General features: G+C 52.4%; 1 protein-coding gene across 1 annotated transcript in view; it reads right to left on the reverse strand.

Moving 5' to 3' along the window:
* Window positions 1-720: 720 nt before the first annotated feature.
* The window catches only part of FCRL5 (Fc receptor like 5), a gene marked incomplete at both ends in the record, with an annotated part of 67,035 nt that continues 43,002 nt past the window's right edge, over window positions 721-24,753 (reverse strand). The window contains 14 exons of the mRNA XM_080823896.1: window positions 721-1,030; window positions 1,270-1,474; window positions 3,227-3,292; window positions 3,460-3,542; window positions 4,445-4,472; window positions 5,094-5,210; window positions 5,641-5,919; window positions 9,205-9,483; window positions 10,655-10,933; window positions 15,053-15,331; window positions 17,769-18,016; window positions 18,757-18,835; window positions 19,841-20,200; window positions 20,403-20,657. Of these exons, the coding sequence (XP_080680022.1) occupies window positions 721-1,030; window positions 1,270-1,474; window positions 3,227-3,292; window positions 3,460-3,542; window positions 4,445-4,472; window positions 5,094-5,210; window positions 5,641-5,919; window positions 9,205-9,483; window positions 10,655-10,933; window positions 15,053-15,331; window positions 17,769-18,016; window positions 18,757-18,835; window positions 19,841-20,200; window positions 20,403-20,657 (2,867 nt within the window). The remainder of the gene's footprint in view (window positions 1,031-1,269; window positions 1,475-3,226; window positions 3,293-3,459; window positions 3,543-4,444; window positions 4,473-5,093; window positions 5,211-5,640; window positions 5,920-9,204; window positions 9,484-10,654; window positions 10,934-15,052; window positions 15,332-17,768; window positions 18,017-18,756; window positions 18,836-19,840; window positions 20,201-20,402; window positions 20,658-24,753) is intronic.

The raw sequence follows: 24,753 nt of genomic DNA on the forward strand, positions 1-24,753 counted from the left end.
CGGACAGAACTTCCTCGTCTTGGGAGTCTCTGGGGCGCGCGGTGGCTGGCGCGCTAGCAGGAGCCCTGAAAGACTGCCGGAGAGCCCAGATGACGTCATCCGGGGAGGGTAACGGGGAGGAGAGGGGCTCTCGGCTTCAGGGGTGGCGTGGCCTGGAGTGGGCTCTGACGTGGTCACCCTTCTGACCCAAGTCGGAGTGTGCAGGGACCAAACCTCCCTGCCCGGGAGTGCTCCCAGGCGGCTACGCGGAGGGAGAATCCTGGAACACCCCCCAAAATACACACATAGAAATACGCACTAACACACACACATGTTTAAAAACTTTTACTGAATCACTTCAAGGTATTACAAATATTTTCAAAAATATTCTTAAAGTAATACCAGATTATTGATTCAATAGTATCAATAATATATAGTTCACGTTCTATTTTCCCTGTCTCCAAAGTTTCTCCTGTGGCTTTTTCTTGACCTGGACTCTGGTCACGGCTCCCAGCAAGCTGTCCCGCCTCCTTTGTCTGCGGCCCTCCCTGTCTTTCTCTGTCCTCACGACCTTCGGAGCTGGCTCTGTCAGAACAGCGCACCTTTGGAGTGCGTGTCTCCTCCCGGTGACAGGTGAGAGGACGTCCCTGTGCCCACACCAGAGGGCACTTGGGAAGGGGCTGTGAACCCACTGGCTCAGGCAGGGTGTCGGCCCCTGTGCAGGGGAGGAGCTGTCCTGGGTCAGGGGCTGACCTTAGTGTCTGAGGCAGACGGGGGCACGGAGTACAGCCCCATGGTGAGGAGGTCTGCAGCCCGCCTGCGCCTGTTCCCAGGGTCACATGCTGTCCCACTTGGCTGAATGCTGCCAGGCTGATGACCATTGAGGAAAACCACCGTGAGGGGCAGGTGTCTGTTGGGGGGGCAGGTGTCCGCAGAGGGGGATACGTGCCCGTGGGGATGACAGATGTCCACAGGGGGCAGGTATCCGTCGGGGGGCAGGTGTTTGCAGGGAGAAAAGGTGTCTGCGGATGAGGTCCAGGAGCAGGTCCCACTGAGGAGAGGTCAGGGTGTATGTGGGAGTGGGACTCAGAACAGGGACCTGTGGCTGAAGCCTACCGAGGAAACCAGGGGACAAGATGGTCCTGGGTGGGAGCCACATGTCACTGCACAAAAATCCCATGAGCTCTGGGCTGTCACTTGGGAAACAGCGATGTCCTGCGGGGCCCGTGCTCCAGTCACACTGACAGCAGAGGCCACGGGTGGGGCCCGGAGCCCTTCAGATCTTCCTACTTGCACGTCCCCACCCCAGGATGGCTTGGGGTGCAGGGCGTGTGTGTGGACTCAGCTTCGAGGAGCTGTGGAGACTGGGGGGATGCCACCTTCACCTGGGAGTAGATGACCGAGGACTGCTGGGGTCTGGAAGGCTGCTGGCTGGTGGCCGGGCCATGGGAAGGCAGGTAGGTCTGGAGGAGCCTGAGTGCGGAGTTTGAAGCCGCTGTGGGAAGAAGAGCAGCCTCAGCCGGCCGAGACGGCCCAGCCCTCTTGCCCGGCCCCACGCCCCCAACGTCCCCGACCCAACCTGGGTCCCCTCCCCGCAGACGGCAGCATCCTTGCACTGCCAGGGCCCTGTCCTGAGACCCCGGCCTCCAGCAGAGCCCAGCCTCTCCTCCTCTCCCGAGAGCAGGAACCCACCTCTTCTCTTGCTAATGCCTGGAGCTCGGGCTCCTCTCGCGTACTGCACAGAGCCCGCCGGGTCAGCAGGGCCGGCCCCAGCCAGGTCCCCGCCTCCTCTCCTGCCCGGCGGTCTCGTCCATACGGTGGGAGAAATAACATCAGCCCCTCTGGGGTTAGTGTGAATCGGTGAGCGTGTGTATGCGTGTGCATGTATGTATTTTCCAGCATCTGTCTCGTGTGCCAGGTGTGGTCCCGCCCGCTGTGAATGAACACGGAAGCCCACGGAGCGTATTTATTTACAGCATCTGGAGCTGTACTTGGCACACGGGACCTTAACACATGTCGGTGGGACGCTAGGTGTTATGATTGCTTTTATACACTGTCCTCATGGAATGGAACGGGGCATCCGGCAAGCGGCTCTCTCCCGCTGGCCTAGAGGGACCGTCTAGGCTTTGTGACTTCAGGCTGTCACTCAAGGTCCTCGGCCTTAGTTCCCTCATTCATGACAACACCCACTTCAAAGGAGGCTGTGAGCGAGAGTGAGTTCCTGTGTGTGACGGGTGAGCCGCTGAACCGAGCATGAGCACAAACACAGTTCATTCCATTTCATACAAGAGGATCGGGAAACCAGAGAGGGAAGCCGAATGGCTAAAATCACACAGCACTCCTCACAGAGCACCGGTGGAAGGGAGCCTGCCCTACAGAGCCGTCTCCCTTGTGCAGGAGGGAGCCAGGCTGGAGCCGTTCCTGGCTGAGCACCCACCGGGGAGGACGGGCAGAGCCAGCCCCCCAGCAGTGAGTCATCCTCGAGCTACTGGGACGGCATCTCCACGTCACCTCCACGTTCTCAACCCTGTGGGTTAGGGTGGGAGGCAGAGTCTGGCCCCGAGACGTCCGTGTCCCAGTCCCTGGAACCTGTGACTGGGTGACTTCACAGGGGACTTTGCAGACATGATTAAGATTAAGCACCTTGCAATGGGAGATTATCCCGGGTTATCCAGGTGAGATTTCGGGAAGAACTTTCCCAGCTGTGCTCAGAGGGAGACCCGATTTGGACAGATGATCAGAGGGACACAGCACAGCACCGCCCACTTTGAAGACAGAGGAAGGGGCCCTGAGTTGGGGGGAGGGGTGTCCTTGAGAAGCTGGAAAGGGCAAGGAGGTGCTTCTGCCCCCGGAGCCTCCAGAAAGGAGCGCAGCCCGGGCAGATCCTCCATGTGAGCCTGGGGGGACCGGGGCTCCAGCACGGTAAGGTAATATATCGGTGGCATTCGTCATGGCAGCAACAGAAGCTGACGGAGGGAGGACGGGGACGTTAGCCTATGTTCTGTGACAGTAGGGGATGCCACAGCCCTAACAAGGCAAGTGTCTCCTGAGGCCGTGGGTGGGGGATGGAGAGCGTGGCCTGCACGGTGGGGCCAGGGACCCCAGCAGGGCAGGCCGGTACAAGCGAAGAAAGGTAGCGACCCCGCATGAGGGTGTCTCTGTGTCCCAGTGGCCCAGACCTGCAGAAGGGCTGGAGGCCACGCTGGGCGCCGGCCACACCTTTGAAGTCGAGAGTCGCGGGTCTTACCTGCATGTCTGCTCCCCTCCTGAATCCGCACTTCCGAGTACACCACTTCTCTTGCTTTAGGGTTGACTGAGAGAGAAAGTGCAGTTTGAGAGAGCTACAAGGTCCTTGCCTCTTGTCCGAGCTATTCCCCAGCCAGAGCTCGTCCTCCACACGGCCCCGTGGTCCCCGCCTGCCTCACCCCTGCCTGGACCAACCCTGGGGTCCCTGCCCCGGTGGGCATCGTTGGTCCTCACCATTGCTGTACACCGGCTGCAGCTCCATCCAGCCTGGAACATTGTAGTAGGTGGGCTCTTGCGGGTCCGAGTCTGAAGGGCTCCTGCGAGACAGAAACAGCCACGTCTCCCAGCAGCCCTGACGAAGCAGCTGTGGCCATCACTCCCTGCTGCCGGGTCTCTCTTCCACCGAGTGGCTGCTAAGCCTGGACGCAGAACCGAGCCCACACCCGATGGTCTGCTGTTAGGAGCGATCACGTTACAGATCACGATGTTTCCAGACTTCATGGGCACCGGGTACATAGCAGGCACTGTGCTAATGTTTATAAAAATATGAAGCTGTTTCTGTCATTATCCTCTTTTATAGATGGAGAAGGGGATGGTTCCAAGAGGCGAAGTGACTTGCCCAAGACCACGTGACTGCGAAGGACAAAAGCCAAGATTCCAAGTCTTAGAGAGACCGGGGTCTCAGAGAAATCAGTCATGATCAGGGCCCAGAGGAACTCTGCATGGTTTGGATGCTGGGGCCATGGGCTTGCCCAGAGGTGGACTGTGAGCCGTGGCAGGGCTCCCAAGGTTAGCCTTCGAGATTCAAGATGGCAGCCCCTCCTTCGCAGGCAGCGCCTCTGGGTCATGTGACTCTGTCTCTTAGGACGTCCCCGGAGCAGGTACTGGGTTGGTCGTGGCCGGAGCTTGGCAGGCTGACTAAGCTGAGACTAGCTTAGGACACGGATGGGTTCAGTCTTGTAGTGGTCACTCAGACCACCAAGGCAATAGGGGTAGGGAAGTCCGTCACTAAATTTTATTTAGTACCTCTTGATGCAAGAAGGCGTATGTGGCGAAGGTGGTGGTGAGACGGTCCTGGCAATGGCCTTAACATATGCCCAGGGAAACAGTAACATGAAGGTCACGCAACCTGTCACACAACATGGCACACAACCCAGCAGTGACCAGACCTGGTTCATTTTTATCTCATTAATGACACACAACACAGTCTAGGACATACCTGGAGGGGTCAGAGGTCGGCCTTCCTCCTGCAAAAGAAAACAGAGGGTCACTGGGGCCAGGAGAAGGGGGCCTTTCCAGGGGACACAGGTGCTCGGAGGGTCACAAGAACCTGCCTCGGGTCAGCGGGACTGCGAGGACCCGGCTCTGCTACGCCCAAGGGAGGTGGCAGATGGGGCAAGGCTGCTGGCCCTGGCTCGCGGTGGGGCACAGTTACACCACGGAAGAGGATTTTGTCGAGAGCAACGCTGCGTAGCTGCAGGCGGGAAACAGGTCTGACCAGCTGCGGAAATACTGCCCATTAAACAACCAGCAAGTCATCAGGTCCCACTGGGTTTCTGTTCTCACTCCCACTTCTCAGTCTTTCTCCTCTTCCTCCCATTCCCTGGGGGCTCGTAAGGGTGCAGAGGGAGACGTGCTGAGGTTTATGATGCTGGATAAAGTCTGTCTCAGGGAGGCATCTTCTGTGCACTAGGGCTGTTTGGGCAACTCTGTTTGTACAGATGGATTCCGGGGCAGCAGGCGGGGAAGGTGGGCACCGGGACTGCGCGGGGGGAGGAGGTGCTGAGAGCTCAGGGGTGCTCACAAAAGCAGCAGGAGCCTGAGGGGAGAGGGCGGGGAGGGCAGGGACTCAAGAGAAGGTAACCCACCTGCTCTCCTGGGGAGACGGCAATACAACAGCAAAGCCACGACCACGAGGCCCACCACGGTGAGCAGGCCCCCGGTCACGCCTGTGGCAACAGGGCCACTTCTGCTCCCTGTCAGCCCTGGAGGGGAGACCCCACGTGTGAGCTGGAGGGAGAGGCTTGTGGTCTCGCACTGCTCTGACCCCTGGAGCTGATGCCCGGGCCTGGGAGGGAGGAAGAATCCAGGCACCAGGACTGGGAGGCTACGCAGCCTCCCGGGAAATGGCTCTGCTCCCGGGGAGGGAGCTCATGTCCGGGCTGAGGCTGGGCTGGAGGGCTGGGCTGGACGGGGCCCAGCGGTGAGCATCAGATCAGGGATCCTCCTTGGCCCCTGCTCCCACTCAAGCACTGTCCCTTCAGAAACACTTCAGAAGAGGACCACGTGGAGAACTCTCAGCTTTGTGTCCCTGTCCCTGAGAAACCGTGCCCAGTTCACGCATGACAAGGATTATCAGAACATCCTTGGAGGAGACAGCTGTCCACAGCTGCGGCCTGGGCACAGGAAACCCACCTGTGACACTGAGCGTCACCGCCTCGCTGCGCTGGGCCCCCAGGCCGTTGTCGGCCTCACAGGAGTAGTTTCCAGAACGTTCTGCGGTCAGAGAGAGGTTGAAGGACGCTCCTCCTCCAGAGAGGGCCGAGCTGCTCCCCAGGATGACGTCCTCGTGGTAAAACCGGTACTGGATCGGGGGAGAGCCGCTCTGGGCCTCGCAGCGAAGCTCCACCATGTCCCCCACCACGGCCCGGGCCCCGGGCACCCTGAGGGTGAGGACGGGGCGGGACGCTGGGACTGAGGGAGACAAAAGTGAATACAAGTTCCTATTTCTAACATATTCGTAAACGAGCAGAAATTATAACAAGGGGCAGAGGTCAGACTTCAACCTTGGATTCAATCTCTAGACAGAAACTCCTATGACAGACAAAGCTAATGACCTTCATCGACAGACGCACAAAAATACCCAACAGAAAAGTGTGGGAAGGTGTGAATCGCTGAAAACATCAAGCAGTCAATAAATAAAGAGATGATTATTTCTATTCCTAATTAAATACTTATAATAAACACACCCATCAGAAGGGCAAAGCCTGAAGAGACAGATAATACTCTTGCGCCTGTGGACAAACAGACCTCACCACGCTCTGGAGGGACTGTGGATTTGAGACACTTTCTCGCATGGCAATAATTGCCTGATTTAGAATGCACATCAAATTTGACCCCACAAATCTACCTGTAAGACCGCTTCCTTTAGGGATACTGATATGAATTAGGCAAAGACATTTGTGCAAGGATTTCTGTGGTAGAATTCTTATAATAGCTAAAAACTAGAGACAACCTTGTTAAGTGACTAATGAAATACAAAAGACATCCAAGATGTGTTTTTTTATGTGAAAATGCAAGTTGTAGAATTACATATAACCTGATTCTACCTCTGTGAAAAAATGTTATATCTCTATGTTTATAATATATTTGAATATTTCTAGAACAATACCCATGAGTTCAGCAACTTAGGGGTGGAATATTTGGGGTTTTCTACGTAGACTGTCATGTCGTTTGCGAAGAGTGGAAGTTTGGCTTCTTCTTTGCCAGTTGGATGCCTTTTATTTTTTCTAATTGTCTGATTGCTCAGGCTAGGACTTCGAGAGGGTATTATGCTAAAAGAAGTAAGTCAGCCAGAGAAAGACAAATACCATACAATTTCACTCCTATGTGGAATTTAAGAAACAAAACAGTGAACTCGGGGGAAGGGAAGAAAAAATAAGATGAAAACAGAGAGGGAGACAAACCGTGAGAGACTCTTAACTCTAGGGAACAAGGAGGTTGCTGGGGTGGATGGAGGTGTGGGGGGATGGGGTAACTGGGCGTTAAAGGGGGCATATGATGTTGTACGCGACTGGTGAATCACTAAACTCTGTCTCTGAAACTAATACTACATATGTTAACTAAATTGAACTTAAGTAAAAAATTTTTAAAAAGAGAGAAAAATACCCATGGAAGTCTCTTCTTTTCTCTCCTGTGAAACTATTAACAGTGGTTATATCTTGGAACTATGTGGACATGTAAGTGTGTTTGTTCCTGCAGGGATATTGAGATCTTCACTTTTCATATTGGCCCTTTTGTACCATTCATTTACTTATCATAAAGATTTGTCTTCCTTCAGAATAATTGCTAAAAACTCGAAAGGTGAATACCCACCATTTACGTTGACATGGTTGGAACTGGGAGGAATTATGCTAAGTGAAGTAAGTCAAGCCGAGAAAGACACTTAACATGTGGTTTCACTCATAAGTGGAACATAAGAAATAACACAGAGGATGATAGGGGAAGGGAGGGAAATCTGAAGGGGGAGAATTCAGAGAGGGAGACAAACCATGAGAGACTCTGGACTATGGGACCCAAACTGAGGGTTTCAGAGGGGAGGGGGATGGGGTAGCCAGGTGATGGATATTAAGGTGGGCACGTGTTGTAATGAGCACTGGGTCTTATATACAACTAATGAATCACTGAACACTACATCAGAAACTAATGATGTACTATATGCTGGCTAACTGAACGTAATACAAAAATAAAATAAAATAAAAACTCAAAAGTTGTGTGAAAACACAGTCATAAAGGAATGTCACAATGCAGACTCAGGTGAAGACCTGGGTAGACCCATCCTTCAACCTGGCTTTCCCATTGCCAGCTACATGTAAACTGGCTATTTTCTACCTCTAAGCCCCTCTTTCCTCTCCTGAAAATTGGGGATAAAAATGGTTTCACTGGTTTATCTTTAAGGTGAAATGAGGTATTACATGCTAAATATTAAGCACAAGGCCTAGTACAAGTAAGGACTCAGAGATGATGATGATGATGATGATGATGATGATGATGATGGTGGTGGTGATGATGAAGGTGATGGTGGTGATGTTGGTGGCTATGGTGGTGGCGGTGGTGGCAGTGGTGATGATGGTGATGGTGGTGGTGATGGTGATGATGGTGGTGGTGATGGTGGTGGTGATGGTGATGGCGATGATGATGGTGGTGGTGATGGTGGTGGTGATGATGGTGATGGTGATGTTGGTGGGTGATGGTGATGATGGTAGTGGTGATGGTGGTGGTGATGATGGTGGTGGTGGTGATGATGAAGGTGATGGTGGTGATGTTGGTGGCTATGGTGGTGGCGGTGGTGGCAGTGGTGATGATGGTGGTGGTGATGGTGATGGCGATGATGATGGTGGTGGTGATGGTGGTGATGATGGTGGTGGTGATGATGGTGATGATGGTGATGTTGGTGGGTGATGGTGATGATGGTAGTGGTGATGGTGGTGGTGATGATGGTGATGACCAGAACACTCATGTCAACTGCCCTTTGCATACTTTTGCTATACCCCAGTTCTCCCTAGGAGGAGTCTGGAGGTTGGGCCAGCCAGTAGGGCCATCGCAACAGGTTCAGAGCTCACAAGCAGCAGCTTTCCTTTGGATATAATACTTAATGTCAAAAGGTCAGAGGCCAGTGTAAAGAATGGAGGAGTTTGGTGGAGGGCTGGCCAGTTCCATCCAGGCCGTCCAGCTTTCACCTCTCTGTGTGGGTCTCCTGTGTCCCCATTGCTTTAAGAATCATTTTGAAAGCAGGATTGGCTTTGTCTCCTGAAGGGCTATGCACAGACTTAATGTAATTGTTTACAGAGTTTTTAATATGGAAGTTTGAGGCATGTTTATATTTATGGTAATAAAAGAAGCAAAAGAGTAGAGGCTTGTGAGGGTCAAAGAGAGAAAAACCCAGGCAAGGAATGGCTAAATCTTTTTTTGGAGCAGAGAGACATATACTCAAAGTTTATTAATTTCTCTTTCACAAGCATAACTATAGATCAGTCTAGAGTTTATGGTCTAAAAAGACTTTGGATGTCTAGTGAGGTGTTTGGATCCCATACAGGAAGAGGGACCTGGGCTTGAAGATGGCGCAGGATTCCTGCTGGCAGGAATTCCCTGGGGCTGGGCTGTCACACCAGCAGTGGGGGTGTTAGAGCTCCCCTCTGGCTGCCGGGGAGAGAAGGCATGCCACGCTTGGTGATGTTACTGTGGGCGGGACCAACCTACCTGTTACGCTGAGTGGCACCATCTTGCTACGCTGGGCCTCCAGGCCGTTGTCGGCCTCACAGGAGTAGTTTCCAGAATGTTCTGCGGTCAGATAGAGGTTGAAGGACGCTCCTCCTCCAGAGGGGGCCGAGTTGCTCCCCAGGGTGACATCCTCGTGGTAAAACTGGTACAGGATCGGGGGAGAGCCGCTCTGGGCCTCACAGTGAAGCTCTACCACGTCCCCCACCACGGCCTGGGCCCTGGGCACCCTGAGGGTGAGGATGGGGTGGGACACTGGGACTGAGGGAGGAAAAATAGTTAACCATCAGTTTCTACTGTTTAAGTATGTTCCTCCATTGGAGAGAGCTTTCAAACTGGAAACTGTTTTCCATAGTTTTCAGGGACCTTGTGACACTACTCAGAACCCAGCTGTAATTTGTGCGGATCTGAAGAAACGACGACATTGGTGTGGTGCTATGTGTGGCACCGGAGTTGGGTATGCAGTTGCAAGTGTGTTTGGGGAATCTGAAAACAAAGATTAAGTTTACTTCTGGGAAATCAAAAGACAATTGGGGAGAAGGAGAAATCAGTGTCATTAAAAGTAGGAACAGGAGAGACCTGTTATTCACGCAGCCGGGGATGGCACCAAGCGTCTGGGAGGGAGTAAGGTGTCAGTGAGCCGGGGCTCTGCTGGGGTCTGAGGACAGGGGCGATTCAAAGGGTTGAAGGAGCAAGTAGGACAGGAGGCTGTGCTCAGGTTATTGGAGCCACGGTGGACATGGCAGCAGTGGCTGATGTGGAGCAGATGACAAGCCACGGTGTTGAGCGGTTCACCCATGTGGACGTTAGAGTCATGGACAGATGGCCGAATGCAGGGTAGAGAGGAAGACCATGGGTTAGGTGGCAAGCTGGCACTAAACGGGGCATGGCAGGGAGGTCAGCCCATGACAGGGCCAGGTGGAGACCGTGCTGTAGTTGAATGTGCAGGGACAGGTAAGCAGTCAGAAGAGGATGTCGGGAAGTCTTCTAGCCAGAACTCCTGGAGGGAGCCCGAGCCCAGAGAAATTAAAGGGCCAATGAGAGAGTGAGTTGGCCTTTTTATGGAATATCAGACAGAGGGAACCCCACTTAAATCTCCCGTGAGGTGAGACACACTGTACTTGTAATTTCCTTTCTTGTTGATCATTGTTGACTAGGATTCAGTTGGTGCCTGAGAGCCTTTGCATCTATGTTAGGGAAGTTTGGGTCACAGTGGCTACGGCGTTGCTTCTAGGAAGTGCACAGCAAGCAAAGGGAAGGTGCAGGTTCCCGAAAATGCAGAGTCCAGAGCTCCCAGACGGAGGCTGTTTGGGCAGTAGGCCTGCTGTGATGTCCCAGGGAAAAGGGCCCCGTGGGACCTCCAATCTTGGTTACTGGGGAAGGCGGGGGCACGGTGGTCCCAGTTATGCTGCAGTTGGGATGATCAACTCACCTGTGACACTGAGTGAGGTCTCCTTGCTGCGCTGGGCCCCCAGGCCGTTGTCGGCCTCACAGGCATAGTTTCCAGAATGTTCTGCGGTCAGAGAGAGGTTGAAGGACGCTCCTCCTCCAGAGGGGGCCCAGCTGCTCCCCAGGATGACACCCTCGAGATCAAACCGGTACTGGATCGGGGGAGAGCCCCTCTGGGCCTCACAGTGAAACTCCACCATGTCCCCCACCACGGCTCGGGTCCTGGGCGCCCTGACGGTGAGGATGGGGCGGGACACTGGGACTGAGGGAGGAAAAATAAGTTAGTTGACATCAGGATCTTTTCACATTTCCTTTATTTTCATTTTTCAGAGATTACCCCTGTAGAACATTTGTGACACGTTCTAGATCTTTCCTGCGTGTAAGAATACCGGTTGACACCAACAGATAAGCAAACACATGAAACATACACGCACACGCGTCCTGGTCTCCGGCCGGGTTTTCCCCTCAGCAGCACGTCACGAGCATCCTTCCACGTCACTCTTACGGGTGTATCTCATCCACCTTTAGAGACCAACTTCACCTACGTGTAATTTGTACACAACAAAATGCAACCCTTTCAAATTTACAGTTCGATAATTTGGGGTGAATACTGCTCGATTAGTTTAACAAGCACAAATCCTTCCAGTGTGTGGATTCACCATAGTGCACTGAAGGAATGCCCCCACCCCCCCGACCGGGAATGTCCTTGTTCTCCTCCTGCAGGTAATGCCACGGACCACAGTCCTGCAACTCCGTCATGGCCCATGCGTGCACACACTTCTGAGTATAAGTTCTTAGGGGTGGAATTTCTGGGATGAGGAATAGGAACATTTCATTTGTCAGAGAGAGTGAGCACAGGCAGACAGAGTGGCAGGCAGAGGCAGAGGGAGAAGCAGGCTCCCTGCTGAGCAAGGAGCCCGATGTGGGACTCGATCCCAGTACCCTGGGATCATGACCTGAGCCAAAGGCAGCCGCTTAACCAACTGAGCCACCCAGGCGTCCCAGGAATATGAACATTTCAAATAAGCATATATTATGCTACATTATTCTTCAAAAGCTTTGGACCCGTTTGCATTTGCACTAAGGGAATGTAAGAATTCCTATTCCCACACTCTCACTGGTGAGAATCACAGAAGTGCGAAGGCTTAGTTATTGTTCCTTCTCTGCTCCTAAGCCTCAATTCTATAGTTACTCCCTCTGAACAACTCACTCACTGCCTCCTACGGGACCCTGTGGTCTACTCATGGGTGGTTCCAGGGCTGCTGGTGAACTACAATCCATTGATGAGAAGTTGCCGCCTGTAAAGGATTCAGACATTATTGACAAAGTGAAAGATTTGAAAACTCGTTAATTTTTCAAAATGTATCCAGTGAAGTCTTTTTTAGTTTTTGTTCTCTACTACGAAATAAGGATCATGATCACGAGAGACGTGTTGTTCTTTATTTCTTCTGCTCCCTTAGACCAACTGCCTTTTCTTTGTTACATATATTTTTTACCTTTTTTGGCACGTTCTGTTAACCATAATTCTCACAGTTGATTAGCCTTTGTTTTCATTTCTGAATCCGTGGTTGTCAGCCCTATTTGTACAATAGTCTCACCTAAGGATGTGTTAAGAAATATCGATTCTGAGGTCACATCTGAGAGATTATAAGTTTAATTGGTCCAGAGAGAGGCTTGGTAATGAGCCTGTTTCAGAGTTCCTAACTGATTCTCTCCGCGGCTGGTGCTGAGCTCCAGCTGCGGAAAGATATTCAGTGCATACATTTTGTATCACAGTGAAGTAATTTTGAGTATCAAATCCTAATTTGGCTGGCTGGTTTCTGTCATCAAGTGATTTTTTAAAAAATATTTTATTTATTTATTTGACAGACAGAGATCATAAGTAGACATAGAGGCAGGCAGAGAGAAAGAGGGGGAAGCAGGCTCCCCGCTGAGCAGAGAGCCCAATGTGGGGCTTGGTCCCTGGACTCTGAGATCATGACCTGAGCCCAAGGCAGAGGCTTAACCATTGAGCCACCCAGGCGCCCCTCATCCAGTAATTTTTAAAAAGGGTTTAATAGATACTAAGTTCCCTGGGTCCCTGCACGTCTGAGCATGACTCGTGGATTTGGGATAAAATTCTCAGTTCTCTTTCCTCTCTCCAAAGTCCCAGGACCCTGGGATCATGACCTAAGCCGAAGGCAGGCACTCAACGACTGAGCCACTGAGGTGCCCCAGAACACTAAAATTTCTTAAACCATCTTTATCCCACACTTTATACTGGGGGAAATGCCTTCTTTTGGTCATTCTTGATTTCCATGATCTAAAACAAGGGTTATCAAGGAGACAGAGAGCCTTCAGATCCATAGGCTCAAAGATAAGGCCATCCGCACCCAGACTCGCATGTTCCTAAGATCAGCACATCACTCCTTTGCACACTCAGCAGCCGTCATCTCCAGCTGCACTCACACGCTGACTAACACCCACTCCCACAGCCCTCGGGGTGCCTCTCCAAGCTCCCCCATGAGTGGCGATGAAGCCCGTCACGGTGGTGCTTTCTCTTGCTGGGACAGGTAAGTGAGCCCAGCTTTGCAGCCTGCATGATTTTCCCCGGCTGTCTTCTCTGGGGCTTTGACTGGGGCCTCTCATACACTCCCTCACTTCATTTCTTCCGGAGCATCATGAATTCCTGGCCCTTGGGTTCCTGTTCCAACTCAAATCACAGAACTCTGGGGCTGCCATGGACACTAATTATTGTCTTATCTAACTACCAATATAGGGTGAAAACAGTGGGACGAAGAAAGTTTAAATGTTTCGCCCAAATTACGAACCAGTGACGTTCATAGCCAGAGCTCGCATTCAGGTTTTCTGACTCATACTTAGGTCTGACGACCCAAACGTTTTTCATGCACCCTGGCTCTTTCTAGGAAACCTCAGAATCTGCGCTATGCCTCTAGTTCCCTAAAACAAGCATTTTCTGAAACAGACATCCTTATGTGTCATGTCATCTCCGTACTTTATTAGGCTAATGGTGGGTGGTACCCTGGCCACGGCCTTGGTGGGTGGTTAGACCAGTGAGAGTCACTCACTGTTTTGGCAATGAGCCACCCAACACTGGCAGCCTGGGCAGAGAGTGGAATCCAGAGTGAGCGGTCCCACCCAGAAGCTGATCCGTCGATGCTGGGTGTTGCAGAAGCTGTGAGTCAGGAGAAGTCATGAGAGAGAGGGGAGGGAGTGGAGGATACCCAGGAACAACAGGGATGATGGGCAGGGATACGAGGAAAACAGCTGGTGGCCTGTGAGTCCCGTGATGGGAGCTTCTAGCTTGTCGCGTGTTAACATAACCTGTTTTTGAGAAGTAAGCCCTATTCTGAGACATTTCTCATCTCTTCCACGGGTCTGCACATGTTGTCTTTCTTGTTTTACTCACTCCCTGGATGTCCAGACAACAAGCCTACCCCCTCTGGGGACGCCCCGTCTCTGTTTCCTTGTAAGAGGGAAGGAGCCACTCAAGGTCTCTCGGTCATACTTCAGCCTCTCGGAAGAGCCGACACGCCAGTGAACGACCAGACTTTCACTCTCTCGTAAGCAAAGATCCCAGTGTAAACAGAAGTGACTTCACTCTGAACATGACACCGTTTTGGTGGCTACATGAGTCACCATGAGCTGTACACCCCTGATTTGTATACTTTTCTGAATGTGTGTCATATTTCAACACAAACTTTAAAGATGTAATACAGTAAAATGAAACTTATTTTAAAGCGTTAGGACAGAGCATCACGGAAACTCCAGAAAGCCATTCCCCCTTCCCTCGTCCACCCTGCTGTGATCTCTTGAACCTCTTGGGAACTGTGGAGAAATTGAGGGCTCACCTGCGACTTGTCCCCCTGACTGTGCTTGTGGCTACGTGAGCGCATGTGTTAGTGGGGGAAAGCAGGAGATGCTTCTGTGCATTGAATTAAGAAAAATGGTCTTGGGGACTGAACCTACAGGGCAGGAGAAAATATTTTGAGGGAATGCATTCATCTGGCAAAAGCTAGGGAGTACGTTGAGCTACCTGGGGGTCTGGCTGAGCCAGGGCTGGGTGAGGGCTGAGGCCCAGGTAGCTGGTTCTACAGGAAGGGAGCCGCCAGGACCACCAGGTGGCTGGGGGTGGGTGGGTGGGCAGGGACTGGAAGGTACATGCAGAATGCGGAAGGGGCAGTGTGAGAGGCAAGAACCGAGTCACCTCCCCTGACTTCAGCCACAAAGTGCTCAGTGCAGAATGCAGAACGCAAACGAGAACAAAGTCCCTGGTGTGCCGGCTGCCTCGCCACTTACCGTGTGGGGCCTCAGTTTCCTCTTCTGTAAAAGAGGGACACAAGAGTAGAAGATGAGCGACTGGCAGGCATCCAGGGCTTACCTGTGACAGACAGGCTCCTGGGGTCACTGCGCTGGGGGCCAAAGCCATTGTCCGCCGTGCAGTAGTAGGTCCCGGAGTGCTCTGCAGTCAGAGTAACGCTGAAGGATGCCCCTCCTGCAGAGGGGGCCAAGCTGCTCCCCAGGGGGACATCTCCGTGGTAAAACTGGTACTGGATGCGGGGCGTACCTCTCTGGGCTTGACAGGAAAGCATCAGCCAGTCTCCCTCAACAGCTCGGGGTCCGGGAGGGCTGAGGGTGAGGACAGGACGAGACACGGGGACTGAGGGAGAGAAACATCGGTCAGCAGGTGCTCCTGCGCACGTCCATCCCCTGTCTCAGCCCCTGCCCTCCACGCTGACCTTTCCCTTTCCCGTCACCCACAGCCCCTTCTCCACAACCACCCCCCTTGTTAGGTGACCTCAGTCCCATTTTCCAGTGTAAATGACGCTCTTGGGGAAGAAGTTTCTTATTTTGCTGCTGCCAGGCCCCACCCTTACCTGTGGCCCTGGTAGACCCGCCTATCCCCTGCCCAAGGAGGGTCCTCCTCCCCCCATCCCTCCCCCAACCCCGGAGCCCAGCTGCCTCTGTCTGTCCCAGATGCAGATGCTCTGGCTGTACTGGCTTCTTCCAATTTCCATTTAGATGTGTTTCGTCCTCTGCACATGGGAGAATCCACAAACACTAACTACCAGGTCCGTGTTCGCTCTTCCCCGTCGGTGCCTTTCTCCCTGGTTCCGAGGACGGGTCTCTGAAGGAAGGGGCTGCACTTACTGTCTCCACTTCTCTTCCTCTCACTGCTTTTTCTGTGTGCGCTGAGACCTGCTTTTTACCCCCACCAATCTATAAAGCTGGTTTTCTGTGCTGGTGATGATAATGATACTATAGGGCTTCCTTGCATGTGCCTGGTGTATGTGCGTTTGTCTTATGTGATTGTAAACAGAGGCATGCGGACCTTTACTGAATTGCTGAACAGTCGTGCGGGGCAGGCCGCTTATGGACCCCGCTGTACAGAAGAGGGAGCTGAGGCCTGTCGCTGCAGGTGGTGAGGCAGCCGGCGCACTCAGTCCTCCGTTCTCGTTTGCATTCTGCTTCTGCATTCAGTGCTTTGTGGCTGGACTCAGGGGAAGTGACTCAGTTCTCGCCTCTCACCGGCTCTCAGCTCTGCTTTGTCTGAACTGGCCCCTGTCTTCTGCTCAAGCAGTCTCTTCCCTTGGTTTCCATGGGACACGTGGACACGGCGCCTTCTCTGCCAGCCACGGTCCTCAGGCGCCTTCCCCCTCCACGGGGCTGGCCTGGGGTCTGGACTGGCCTCTCTTTTGGGGCCTCTGCTCTGCTCCTGGCTGCTCCCCAGACGGGCTTTTCTGCCATCCATGCTCACCTGTAGTGACCCTGCACTGACCCTCCCAGCGTGAAACTGTTCGCAGACCCCAGAGCTCCCTTCAGGATGAAGCTCTAGTGTCCCCAGGTCCCGGACCACTCCCTTCCTCCCCGCAGGCCTTCAGCAACTGCCCCTGCCTGGGCCACAGCCTCTTGCTGTCCTTCCCCGCTTCCCAAGACACGCTACACAGCCGTCAACTCGCGCGCAGACTCCTCTAGAACCCTCTCAGGGCACAGGAGAGACTGGGGTGCCTTCTGCGCACCTACAGCCCAGGAACTCATAGCCCTTGGACTGGTGCTTGCCCTGTTGCGGTCCACACCTTCTGCGCGACCCCAGAACTGTGTGCCCAGGCCACGTGGGCTGGTCTGAGTCGTCCGTAGATGGAGCGCAATCCGGCCCCAGGGCCCTCCTGCCTTAGGTGAGCAGAGGCGCCGTGACGCGGAACCTTCCGCCGCGGAGGGCGCTCACGGTGATGCCACTGGCCGTGTCCTCCGTTATCTGGAGGTCAGAGCCGCGTCTCCCCGGTCTTTCCTCTGAGGCCTCCCACAGGACTCCCGGGGCTATTTCCTTATAATGCTTTGCGCATCAGCTGCGGGAGGGGCTGGATTCAGGCTTGTCTCCAGCCTGGTTGTACTTTTTCTACAGACGAGGACAGGGAGTCTGCTCTGGTCCTGAGCCAGGACTGGGCTCCGCACTGGTCCCGGCCCGCACCCTCCAGTCCTCGCCCCCCAACACTGCGCCTGGACTTTGTTTTCCACGGACAGCACAACGCTCAAGGCTCCACGGAAATCACTTCGGCTCCATAACTTGGAGACCATAACTTGGACACCAACTTTTGTGGCCTCGGGGCCTGACGCCGGTGGGCAGGCTGAGCCATCTCCGCTCCCCCGGCCCCCTGCGTGGCCTCCTGCCTGACTGCCGGAGCCCATCTGGCCCCACACCTGTCAGTCCTCACATGCCCGAGCAGGAGGGGCGTCTGTGGGGAACCTCGCGTCCTGCTGCCCGCCGTATGTCTTTCGTGGCTCTGTACCCCGTTGTGATCAGTATGTGATATTAGGCGGACAAGAAACACCTGTGGGCCCTCGGGGACTGATTTTGTGGTTTCCGAGAACACCGGGCAGCTGGAGAGTCACAGGACAAGTGGTGAGAAAGAGGAAAACATCTGGCTCCTCAAGGGTCTGGGCGGAAAGGAGGGCGCTACCCTGCGCCCGCGGGGATGCGCAAAGAGGGGGCAGCCGACCCCGGAGCCAGGACATTGGGCAGCGGAGGAAGAGGTAGAGGCCCTGGAAGGTGGGGACATGCTTCTGGCCGGCCGGGGGACCGACCACCCAGGGCTCACCCGTGACAGAGAGGGACACCGGCTGGCTGCGCCGGATACCCAGGCCGTTGTCTGCGGTGCAGAAGTAGGTCCCGGAGTGCTCTGCCTTCAGATAGAGTTGGAAGGTCGCCGTTTCCCTAAAAGTGACCTTCTTCTTCCTGAGAACTGCTTCTTCATGAAGCAGCTGGTACTCAATCGGGTAAGAGCCCGTCTTGGCTTCACAGGAAAGTACCAGCCAGTCTCCTTCGACAGCTTGGGTGCTGGAAGGGCTGAGGGTGAGGACAGGAGGAGACACGGGGACTGAGGAGAGAAACATCAGTCAGCAGGTGCTCCTGTGCGGGTCCATCACCGGTCAGTCCACGTTCACCTTTCCCCTTCCCGTCACCTGTGGCCCCTACTCCCCACGGAGCCCCCCCTTGTTGGGGGATCTCGGTCCCATTTTCCAGTGTAAATGATGGTCTTGGGGAAGAAGTTTCTTCCAGGCCCCACCCTTACCTGTTCCTTCCTCCCGCCAGTGACCCTGGACCCCTCCCCTGCCCAAGTCAAGGGGTCTTCCCCTCTGTCCCTGTTTTCCACTTCTCTGCTCATTGGGGCTGGACTCAAGGATCCACCCTTCACCCTTCTTTCTTCCAGAGTCACACACCCTTCCAGACCCTGTCCTCTGTCGCTCCATTCTCCCGGCGCCCAGCCTGACTCCTTCTGTTTCCAGATGAGAGAACAGAGTTAGGAAGAAGTGCACAGGCCAGTCTGCAGCCACTCTGCCGGCTGTTTCCAGAGCCAGCCAGGACCTTGATCTGTCTCCTGAGCCCTGGTCCTAGTGCTGAATCCCGTGTCTTCCGGGAGTGGGCTGGAGTTGGCCCTGCGTGCAGGGACGCCTCTGTAGAAGCTATGACCTCTCACGGCCACGACTGACTGAACAACCTTGAGTGCAGTGCTGAAGGAGAGATTGGTCTGCAGTTCTCCACACCCCTGGCCACATCTTTGGCATAAGCATGATGCTCCCACTCACCTCTGTATCCCACCAGGGGGTGCATATTGGTTATTGTCAACAATTGACTGATGACTGGGAAGGAGACACCTCCATATCCCTGGGGGACAGGAGGGAAAGGGGGGGTGAGAGAGGGAAAGGGGGGCGTGAGAGAGGGAAAGGGGGGCATGAGAGGGGAAGGGGGCAAGAGAGGGAAAGGGGGGGCGAGAGAGGGGAAGGGGGCGAGAGAGGGGAAGGGGGGCGAGAGAGGGAAGGGGGGGCGAGAGAGGGAAAGGGGGGCACGAGAGGGGAAGGGGGGGCAAGAGAGGGAAGGGGGCGAGAGAGGGAAGGGGGGGCGCGAGAGGGAAAGGGGGGCGCGAGAGGGGAAGGGGGCGAGAGAGGGAAGGGGGGGCGCGAGAGGGAAAGGGGGGGCGTGAGAGGGAAAGGCGGGGCGAGAGAGGGAAAGGGGGGGCGAGAAGGGTGGAAATGCTGCAGACACACTGAGGGGTGTGATGGTCCTGGGGCGGACAAAGCATGAGGCCCACAAAAGACAGGCATATGTTCAAACATCTGGGAGCAGGAGGAGACATGGGGATGTGTTATCAGCTGAACTCTGTTCCCTAGAAATGCATATGTTGAAGCCCTAACCCCCAGTGTGGCCTATTTGGAGATGGGATCTTTGAGGGGATCATCACGGCTAAAGGAGGCTATAGTGTGGGGCCCTAATCAGATAAGACTGGAATCCTCAGAGAGCAGGAGGAGACACGGAACGGGAAACTGGGTAAGGACACCAGGGGATGGTGGCCAACTACGGGACAACCTCTCTTCAGACACCAGTCTGCTGGTGCCTTGATCTTGGACTCGTAGCCCCCAGAACTCTGAGAGAGTGCGGTTCTGTTGTGCCGAACAGCCCGTGGTGCTTCGGTCAGGCAGCTGGGCAGACGCGAGCAGGCAACTTGGGGAAGAAGCAAGAGGCAGGTAAGGGGAGAGCTGGGTTGGGTGGCAGGAAGAGGACTGAAACCGGGGGTGGTGGGGCTTTTATTGATCGACGGACAGGATAATCAAGGGCTGATGTGAGGCTCTGCCGGGCTCCTCCCAGCAGATCTCAGCAGCTGCCCACACTTACTCCGCACGGGTATCTGGAGTTTCTGGCTGCTTTTGCTGACACTGGAAGACACTGCCTTTGCCTCACACCAGTAATACGGTGGGTCTTCATTCCCCATGATGGAGGGCACTGAGGTTCTCAGAGAGCTCTCCCGGCCTGACCCCAAGTGCTGGTCATCTCTGAAGAATTGGAACCAGAGTTGGACATCTGACTTCTGAGGGGGGAGCTGGGTCTCACAGGTCAGGATCACTGGTTCCCCGGAGGTGGGCGAGGAGGGATTGGCCCTCAGTATGGGTCGTGGAAACAGCTCTAGAGAGAAGAACCACAACAGGACCCAGAGCAGTGAGGCTCGGAGCAGCTCTGGAGAGAAGCACAGCTTGTCTGCGGCCATGGAGAGCAGAGCAAGCAAAGAGGGGGTGACACGACCCCTGTGCTCTTCAGCGCAAAGCACGCTTGCACTCTCTCTGATTCTTGCGGGAATGAGCCCCGAGGTTTGGTGACGCCCCAGCTCACCCTTCTCCTCCTCGACCACCTCAGGGACCTTCTTCCCCTGAGCCCTCCTCACAAATGACGAAGGCTTTACCTTGGACTTGGATTCTGACTGCGTTTGAAGAGAAAGAGCAACAACGGGTCTCAGACCCAGTACAGCGGTATTCTCCGTTATCCTTCAGACCCGCGTGCTTGATGTGGAAGCTGGGGTTTTTACCAAGGTTCATCAGCTTATTGTCATTCTTGTACAGGGTCCTGGTCTTCAGGGATAAATTTGGCTTTTCTCGGCACGTCAGAGTCACAGAGTCACCTTCAAACACGGAAGGGGGGGCCTGCAGGATCAGGTTAGCTGCAAGAGACACAAGGATGCCATCGGGTGCCCTCCACGGACGCTCCCTTCTTGTCGTTATTATTCCACACAGATTTTATAGGATAGGGGGCGGGGGAAAAGAAAGCATAAAATAATTACAATTCCTTTCTTCCTGATTTTAAAAGGAACACATACGCTCTGAGTAAACTTGGAAAGCAGAAACGTAAGTAAAAATCCCTTCTCAGGTGTGCACTTTTCTGGTGCTCTTCTCCGCGTGCAAGTTCGGGAGAGTCTGTGTGTGCTGTGCTCTCTTCAGGACATCGGAACAGTGTGTGTATTTCGTAACTTGTTCTTTCACTCACTGTGCTGTGAACACTTTGCCATCAATATCTCTCCCGAACCTGACCTCTAATGGCCTTCAAGTTTTCCTTCAATGTGACATGATGTAATTTACTTAGGGAGTTTCCTTTCTTTACCATTTGAGTTCCTTCAGTTTGCGGGGTGCATATCTATGACTTCAGTCAGTAAATTCTGAGGAGGGGAATTGCCAGTTCAAAGAGGACAAGCATCTTATTTGCTCCTTGTTACTACCATACTGCTTCCTTGTTTGCGAAAGAAACAGCATTACAACTGCTTCAAAATCCAGACACGTGGCCTTAGGGCACAGGAAAAAAAGAGAGATGTTTCTTCCTTGTCTCTTGCTTTCTGGATACAGTTGACCCTTGCACAATGTGGGGGTGGGCACGGATCCTCTACGCAGTGGAAAATCGGGTATAACTTTTGACTCCTCCAGAACCCAACTACTCATAGCCAGCTGTGCCAGGAACCTTAGTGATAACACGAATGGTCAACGGACATGTATTTTGTATGTTCTCTGTATTATAGACTATATTCTTATAACAAAGTAAACTAGAGGGAAATGTTAACTAAGAAAATCATAACGAAGAGAAAATACATTTATAGCTCTGTCTTATAACAAAACAAAACAAAACAAAAAAACAACCCCCCTCCCCCAAAACCTGCAGGTAAGTGGATCTGTGCAAGTCACACCCGTGTTGTTCATGGGTCAGCTGTACCTCTGTCTGTCTGCCTATCTACCTATCTGAAAAATTCTCATGCTGCCTATTATTCCAAGTAAATCTTTCTTTAAAAAGATTTTATTTGTCTATCTGAGAGAGAGAGAGAGCATGAGTAGGGGAGGGGGGAGCTGCAGAGGGAGAGGGAGAAGCAGACTCCCCGCTGAGCAAGGAGCCCAATACAGGACTCGATCCCGGGACCCTGGAGTCATGACCTGAGTTGAAGTCAGATGCTTAACCAACTGGGCCACCCAGGCACCCTTCCAAATGAATCTTATAAGCCTAAAATTACTCATAGATTCAGAAATTTCTTCTCAAATTTCCTTTTACCTAAGTCACACACACCCCAAAGTTTATAGCAGCAATGTCCACCATAGCTAAAATATGGAAAGAGCCCAGATGCCCATTGACAGATGAATGGATAAAGAAGATGTGGTATTAGAATAGAATATTACTCAGCCACTAAAAAGAATGAAATCTTGCTATTTGCAATGATATGGATGGAACTAGAGGCTACCATGCTAAATGAAATAAGTCAGTAAGAAAAAGACAAATACCATATGATTTTACTCATATGTGGAAATTAAGGAACAGAACAGATGAACGTAGGGGAAGGGAAGAAAAAATAAAATAAGATGAAAGTAGAGAGGGAGGCAAACCATAAGCGATGCTGAACTCTAGGAAAAAAAACGGAGGGTCGCTGGAGGGGAAGGAGTAACTGGGTGATGGGCATTAAGGAGGGCACTTGACATCATGAGCACTGGGTGTTATATGCAGCTGATGAATCACGAAAATCTGCCCCTGAAGCCAATAATATTATATAAGCTAACTAAACTGAATTTAAATAAAAATTTTAAAAAATGTTCTTTTTACCTGGGTCCTATCTGTATAGATTTTGGTTCTGCATAACTATATGCTTCCCAAAGTTTTTATTTCTTTCACTTTTTTCTCACCTGGTGAAAAAGTCAAGCTCACACCATCACTTCGGGGCAAGCCCTGGATCTCGCATTTGTACTCTCCAGATTCATGGACCTGGAGGGTGTTTGCTGGGATTTCACGTAGTATTTTTTGCCCAAGGTACCACCGGTACCATTTTTTGTCCTCTGCTACGTGGCAAGTCAGAGTCACTGCCTCTCCGTTGAAGGTGACAGTCCATGGAGGGTGGAGAGAAATCACGGGTTTGGATACAGGTGCTGAGGAAAGAAGAGACAGAATATGAGATAGAGACCCCTGTGGTCCCCAGTGCATTCATCTTTGTGGTACAGACCCAAAGACCAGGATTTGGAGAATACCCAAGGAAGCCATCTAGGAAGGTCAGTGAATGCTCAAGGCCATTTGTCCACTGGAGCCCCCAGGGGAGAATGGTTGCTCAGGGATGACAATGAGCAAAATTATTTCAAGAAGGCAACACCAGCAGGATTTACTGACAAATGCCAGTGGGAGAAATGGCTAGTTAGTCTGGCGTGGATCCTAGAGAAAGCCACCCCTGCCCCACTACTTCATCATGCTCACCAACTCATAAGAACCTCCCAAGGAATTGGGTAAATCACAGGTTTGTACTTTCCTAAAAGGATCAATCATATTTTCTGAAGACTTGGCACTGAGTAAAGCTTGGGAGATTAACTTCTTAACACCTTCATTTGGTAGATGATGATTCAGATGCCCAGAAACTCTCACCATAGTTAATTGTGTGAGAGCAAGGAATGGACAAGTCAGTCACTGGAATCCAGAGGTGGTCCAGGCAAGGATGAAACCCCAGGTCAGCTGATTTTGGACAAGTGAGGATGTAGGTCTTCCTTGCTACTCATGGGCCACTCTCTGACCCAAGACAACAAAAGTCAGAAATAAGAAAATGGGTGATACTGATAATATTTCTTCTCCCCCAATCTCTTCTTTTTTGCATTTCTTCCTTTAAGGGCCCAGTTTTTGGGTGTTCTTCTGTTCTCCACACATTTCCTGGAGGATTTTACTTCTAAAACTATAGAGAATGTAATATTCACATGGGTATCTTCACAGTGTGATGTTATCAGATAAGATTTTCTAGTTTGTTGATTGGAGAAACACTATCCCAAGTCCTGAATGTTTACCATGGAGTTGAAGATGTCCTGCCTGGTGAAGTGGGTTCCACTGGCAATACGGGTAAGTGCAGGGCCTACCAAAGGCCAGGAGCTGCTGGTGCATTTGTCAGTTCTTCCAGGGAGAGTCAGAGGGTAGCCATGGGGCTATCCTAGCCCTTGGATGATGCCAATAGACCGCAGAACACTTGCACATCCCTTCTGGCCTCAGTAAGTAAATGTCTCATCTTTATTAGGGAGACACACTTATCCAGGGACACTGAAGAGCAAAAGAAAGGAGAACTCACCAAATTTTCCGCTGACAGGAGCTGAAAAAAAAAAAAAAATCCAGAGATGAACACAGACCAAGGATTCTTTGGTTTTTCAAAAGTAATGCCTGTTTGTTTTTCCTATCCATTTATTATTTCCTTCATTAGAAATTCATTTTTAAAAAATTAATAGACATTTGTCAAATGTCTCTCTATATATTAATCATCATGCTTAGACTTCTAAGATGAGCAAAAAATGGTGCCTTCTGGTAAGCAGTTGACAGAAGGTGGAAGCAGAAACATGAAGCAAAATTATATAATTATAATACAGAATGTAAGTACAATGGAAGTACACATAGAAGGACCACCCCTGCCAGTGTGTGGGGTATGTGTGAGTGTGTGGTGAGGGGGGTGGGCTATGACAGGTACCTGACACTGTGATGCTTGAGAAAAATGAATGAACACATAGGAGTCAGCCAGGCAAAGGTGTCAGTGCATGGCAAGAGGTGATGGAGAGAGTAATAGAGGCAGAAAGGGCACAGAAGTGAAGAAATAGCACTGGTGTTCAGGGGTTAAGGTGGAGTTTTGGAAGGTAGGGATTGAGAGGGAATCAAGTGAGAGAGGCATGCCTGGCTCATGTCATGGGGGGTAAGTAGCTAGGGCTTTATTATGAAAGCTGCAGTTTTATTATTATAACCAAGAGGCATGGAAAGTCTTCAAGTAGAGTGTGACAAGG

The sequence above is a fragment of the Martes martes genome (assembly GCF_963455335.1).
Source record: "Martes martes genome assembly, chromosome: 15".
Lineage (NCBI taxonomy): Eukaryota > Metazoa > Chordata > Mammalia > Carnivora > Mustelidae > Martes > Martes martes.